The sequence below is a fragment of the Chiloscyllium plagiosum genome, chromosome 21, assembly GCF_004010195.1.
Source record: "Chiloscyllium plagiosum isolate BGI_BamShark_2017 chromosome 21, ASM401019v2, whole genome shotgun sequence".
NCBI classification, from domain to species: domain Eukaryota; kingdom Metazoa; phylum Chordata; class Chondrichthyes; order Orectolobiformes; family Hemiscylliidae; genus Chiloscyllium; species Chiloscyllium plagiosum.
The window spans coordinates 23,530,377-23,536,493 of record NC_057730.1 but is presented as its reverse complement, the minus strand read 5'-3'; the positions used below and the strand labels follow the sequence as shown (position 1 = coordinate 23,536,493).

The 6,117-nt window shown below is 41.8% G+C and overlaps 1 protein-coding gene across 3 annotated transcripts in view; it reads left to right on the top strand.

The window, feature by feature from the left end:
* The window catches only part of abca3b (ATP-binding cassette, sub-family A (ABC1), member 3b), a 110,891-nt gene that overhangs the window by 45,600 nt on the left and 59,174 nt on the right, over positions 1-6,117 (top strand). For all 3 annotated transcript variants that reach the window (XM_043711548.1, XM_043711549.1, XM_043711550.1), the window contains exons 14-16: positions 313-468; positions 1,890-2,100; positions 4,564-4,714. In XM_043711548.1, coding sequence (XP_043567483.1) covers positions 313-468; positions 1,890-2,100; positions 4,564-4,714 — 518 coding nt within the window. The remainder of the gene's footprint in view (positions 1-312; positions 469-1,889; positions 2,101-4,563; positions 4,715-6,117) is intronic.

Sequence of the window (6,117 nt, the reverse complement as noted above, 5' to 3'; positions counted from 1 at the left end):
ACGTAAGGGAAGGAGAAAAAGAGTGTGTGTGTGTGTGAGAGAAAGACAGTAAGAGCTCATGTGGGGGAGGGATGAGAGTGAGGGGAGAGAGTGTGTTGGTGAAGAAGGGACAGAGCAAGCAAGTTGAGGAGGGGAGGCAGTGTAAGCATAAATAGGGAGGGAGGCAGAGCATATGACAAGTGCATGAAGCAGAGAGAGCACCATTGATGAGGGAAATACAGAAGAGTCACAGTTGGCTCTCATCCTCCAACTGACAATTAGAATTGGATCGCATTGTCTTAGCTTGTTGACCCAACCATTTCCATCTCACAGCTCAAAGGCTGCCGCTCTGGTCAAATCCGTGAAGAGGTAAACCGGATGTTAAGCTTGTTGAAATTTAAGGATAAAAGAAAAGCAAAGATCAAGACTTTGTCTGGTGGAATGAAACGGAAGCTCTCCATTGGAATTGCCCTCATCGGCAACTCTAAGGTAATAACATCTTTAAGACCTCAGGGCAACAGAAGGTGTTTTATGCCTGAAAATAAAATCATTTTGCCAGAAACATTCAACAGATCAGGTTGCAGTGATTAGAGAAGCAAAGTTAATGGTCCAATGACATTTGCTGTAGCAGTATGTTTTTATTAATGCAGGGGAAGTGGGCTGCATTGGCTAGGCCTTAATTTATGCCCATCCATAAGTGCCCTTAAGGTGATGTTGAACTGCTACAGTCAATTCGGGGCAGATAGATCCACAGTGCTATTCGGGAGCAAGTTCCAGAATTTTCACCCAGTGACATTGAAAGAGCGTGGTACAGTTAAAAGTCAGGAGGTTGACTGACTTGGAGGAGAACTTGCAGGTCATGCTATTCTCATGTTTCGACTACCTTTGTCCTTCTAAGCAATAATGGTCATGGGTGCTACCTAAAGAGGTGAATTTCTGTAGTGCATTCTGTCGAGATGCTCCTGTGCATCAGTCATTGAGTAAGTGAATGTTTGTAGATATGCTGCTGACAACAGGCTGCTTTGTCTAGGATGGTATCAACTTCAAGTGTTGTTGGAGCTGCATTTACCGAGGCAAGTGGAGAATATTTCATCACACTCCAGACTTTTGCCTTGTAGAAAGTGGGCAGACTTTGGGGTATCAGAAGTGAGTTAACCACCACACTGTTCCTAGCTTCTGACCCACTCTTGTAGTCACCATATTTACATGGTTGGTCCAGTTCAATTTCTGGTCAATGGTAAACCCCTGGATGTTGATATTAAGAGATTCTGCGATGGTAATGCCATTGAATATCAAGAGGCAATGGTTAGATTCTCTCTGGTGAGAGATGGTTGTTGCCTGGCTCTTGTGTGGCATGAATGTTAATTGTCACTTGTTAGCCCAAACTTGGATGTTGTGCAGATTGTTATACATCTGGGTGTGGACTGCTTCAATATCTTTAGAACATTGTGTAATCACCAGCAAACTTTCCAATTCTGACTTTAAGATGGAAGAAAGGTGGCTAATGAAACAAATCAAGATGATTGGGCATTGGATATGAGCCTGAGAAGCCCCTGCAAAGATGCTCTAATGCTGAGGTGGCTGATCTCTAAAAACTGAAAACCTCTTCCTTGAGTTAGGTATGACTCCAACTGCTGGGGTTGCCACTCCTTTAGAACAGAAGTAACATGCACATCAAACATGTCTTCAGCTCGCAGTCCATCTTTTCTCAATCTGACAGTGAACAGTGGCACATGAAAAAGAAATGGTGTAATTCCAAGGGTGTGGGAAACCAAGACCTAAGTCAAAAGTTCAAGAAAATGGGGTACAACCTTTTCATTGTTTCAATCACCCAGAAACGGTGCCCTTTAGAGATTGGTCAAATTGCCACAGAGGATCTTATTATTGATTATTTGTTTTCTGTCCTTCAGGTTGTCATGTTGGATGAACCAACATCTGGTATGGATCCACTATCCCGCAGATCTGCTTGGGATCTTCTACAGAACCAGAAGTATGGCCGCACTATCCTGCTAACCACTCATTTTATGGATGAAGCTGATCTCCTTGGAGATCGTATTCTGATCATGGCCAATGGGCAGCTTCAGTGCTGTGGAACATCACTCTTCCTGAAGAACAAGTATGGTGAGTAAGAGGAACAGTACAAATTACAACACTATAATCCTCCAAGGTCCCTGATGCCTTCAAATTGACCACTATTACATTCCCATTCTTTGGGCGGCACGGTGGCACAGTGGTTAGCACTGCTGCCTCACAGCGCCTGAGACCCGGGTTCAATTCCCGACTCAGGCGACTGACTGTGTGGAGTTTGCACGTTCTCCCCATGTCTGCGTGGGTTTCCTCCGGGTGCTCCGGTTTCCTCCCACAGTCCAAAGATGTGCAGGTCAGGTGAATTGGCCATGCTAAATTGCCCGTAGTGTTAGGTAAGGGGTAAATGTAGGGGCATGGGTGGGTTGCGCTTCGGCGGGTCAGTGTGGACTTGTTGGGCCGAAGGGCCTGTTTCCACGCTGTAATGTAATCTAATCTAATTTGCCCCAACTATTAGTAGTTGTGCTTTCAATCTCCTGGACTTTAAGTTCTGGAATTCCCTCCCTAAACCTCTCTACTTCCATATCCTTTAAGAAGTTCCTTAAAACCTCTATTTTCAATAAGAGTTTTAATAACCTGTCCCAAAGACCTCTCCTTGAGATGTTTCACCATATTATAAGCACTAGTAATCTAAGTAGTCATTGAATTATGTTTATCAGGCACTAGCTGCACAATGACGTTTCTGCAAACAATCAGCAAATTTTAGATTACAAACAGTATGGAAACAGGCCCTTCGGCCCAGCAAGTCCACACCGACCCTCCAAAGAGTAACCCACCCAGATCTTAGATTTCCCCCTGACTAATGCACATAGCACTATGCAATTTAACATGGCCAATTCAACTGACTTGCATATCTTTGTATTGTGGGAAGAAACCAGAGCTCCACGCTGACAATCACCCGAGGCAGGAATCAAACCCAAGTCCCTGGTGCTGTGAGACAGCAGTGCTAACCACCAAGCCACCATGCCGACCCAACAGCAGATCATTGAATAGGATAACATTTAGAAAAATAGCAAAAGATGAGAAAGATCATTCTGGCTTTAACCCTCAGGGACTCCCTCACTGTCCTATTGAAGCTTCTGGCCACTAGGCTTTTCTGTGCCACACAAACCTCCAGCTTTTCATTTTCTCCCCTGGCCCTGCCCAATAACTCTCAAATATTTGGACTTTTTCCAATCTGCATGCTCTAGATTCCAGTCCTGTTGACTTTTTTAGTGTCTTCTTTGAGTTATTGCAGATAGGTGACCCAGAGTAAGGGAGGAGCACTAGGTGGGGAGTGTGAGGATACTGTTACAGAACCCAGAAATGAATTGCAAAGATCAGACCCATTCAGTTAGGGACTTGCAATCCATCCACAGACACTCCAGTGAGATGAGACTCCACCAAAGACGATAAAGACAAGCTCCCATGTCTCTGACCTGGGTGTTGCGAACTTCTAACGCATCCTCTGCAGCCTCAGACTGTGCTGGTTTGGTTACAATTCTCATAATCTTGCTTTTCCTTTGTAATTGCTTTTTTCCATTTTAGAAAATAATGAACCTGCTAGAAACAATCTGCCTCAGAGGTTAATTTGATTCAGATGGTCAAGTGTGTGTGTATTTTTTTGAAACAGAAATTCTGCATTGAATTTATTTTCGTTTGAATGAGTGTAGATTCCTGAGAGAGGAGTCACTGTATAATAGTGACACATCACCAGATTTCTGGTCTCAGTATTGATGGAAGTCCAGTGATCATGAAGTTTTCGGGTGAGGGAGGCCAATTGACCCATTTTACTCAATCCATTCAGAAAGGCTTTATATTCCCCTTATTGTAACCTGCAGTTGGTTCTTAAATAAATACAAGGTTTTCATGCTCAGCTGCTACTTGCATTCATTATCCTGTATCTGAAAGATCTCCTAATATTGATACAGATTTCCTTCAGATGGAACCTTTGACTCCAATTCTGTTGTAGTTTAAAATAATGGCTTGTTTCCAAATTATCTATTATCTTAGCTACCTCTAAACAGAATAGTGAAAAGCCCAAATTTCCAAACTTTTCCTTGTACTTCAAATCTCTGATTGTGCATCACCATAAAGGTTCCTCTTGACACTCCATTCACTACTTACAATATCCCTTGTAACTCAGTGATCAGAACTGGTGTCGTCTGACCAGAACTGGATGCAGTGCTCAAGGTGCAATAACAAGCTGAAGCAGAGTTTGACTAGATTCAAGCCCAGAGTCGAAAACTGTAGTGCTGGAAAAAGACAGCAGGTCAGACAGCATCCGAGGAGCAGGAGAGTCGCTGTTTCGGGCATAAGCTGATTCAAGCCCAGACCAGGTTCATGCAACTGATAAGATGGACATTTCTGAAAGTATTACATTCCTACATTATTAAACGTTGTGATGCACCTTCATAAAGTTTATACACTTGTAAGTTCTATTCCATAGCTAGCTTATTCAAACTGAAAAAAAAATCTCTTTTACCTACTCTGCTTATAGTGCTGGGTGTGTTGTTTCAGGTGCCGGGTACCACATGGTAATCGTGAAGCAACCTCATTGTAAAGTCGCTAATATTACCGCACTTGTGAAGAGCCTCGTACCCAATGCAGTCTTGCAGACCAATGCTGGTGCTGAGCTGTCGTACATACTCCCAAGTGAAAGCACTGACAGGTATATTATGGCAGAGGGGATCTCACCAATCATGGTCTGTAGAGCCAGTTTCTGAAAGTGTGTTTAAGTAGGTGCACATGGACGCACTGCTGTGAACAAGAGCATTTTTTTTAAACTATTCCTTCATAGAATTTGAAATCACTGGCCAAGCCAACTTTATTAATCACCATTAATTGCCCTTGAGAATTTGGTCATGAGCCATCTCCTTAAACTGCTGCAATCTATGTGATATATGTACAGTTACAGAGCTGCTAGAAAGCTCCAGGATTTATTTCCAGTGATAAGAGAATGAACAGCAATATAGTTGCAAGTCAGGATGCTATGCAGCTTGGAGGGGAACTTCCAAGTGGTGATGTTATTATGCATCTGCTGCTTTGAGCTTCTATATATTGGAAGCTGTGATTTTGAAGAGTGCTGTCAAAGTGTTGGAGAGTTGCCAGTTCATCTAATAGAAAGTACACACTGTGGCGGTGAAGGGAATGAAAGTTTAAATTGTTGACTGTGGCGTGAACCAAGTGGCCTGCTTTGTCTTGAATGATGTTGAGCTTCCTGAGTGTTGTTAGAGCTGCACTCTTCTGGGCAAGTGAGGAGTATGCCATCACGCTCCTGATTCATGGCGTACACATGACAGACAAGCTTTGAGGTGTCAGGAGGTGCGTTATTCAATTGCAAAATTCCTAACCTCCAATCTGTACCGTTAGCCAACAGATCTGCTCCTTTAATTACTCCATATTCATCTGCGTCTTTTCTCTAGGATCACTTAGCATTTCGTTATGCAACAAAACTATCAGTGGATGACTTGCATTCATTCTTTAATGTTTGATACTTCCTTTTCTCCAGCATTTATCTGAGATAACAAAATCAATCTGTAATCTGTTCTCATTTACAATTTTAATAGAGTGTACATCATTTCTCAAATTGTTATTAATAGAACATACAGTTGGTGAGGATTTTATTTTCAGAATCCTTGTATAAAATCTCACTGTCAATATTTAAAAAGTTGAATTCTATATCTAAATTCAGAGTTTCAGCAGCCAACATTCGTTTAACAATCTTCTTTATTTTCTTATCTCAAGCCAAAAGAAGGCATTTCCAATTTCTATTGCTAAGAAATATTAAACTAACAGCAATAGCACACCAATCAGGAAAATTAACATTTGAATGATTGCTTGAAATAACCAGCTTTCCATTCTTTGGGCTATCTAAAGGTGGAACTTAAAATATTCTTTTATCTAGAATTTTTTCCAATGTTTCATTTTACCTTAAAACATTTTAAACTTTAAGATGTTTTTTCATAACATGTAGCTCCAACAAATCAGAGATAGCTTCTGTTTAGTCTGAGTGTCCAACCAATTCAAACAACCATTCAAGATCCACCATTTCTCTCCTTTTCAGATATAACA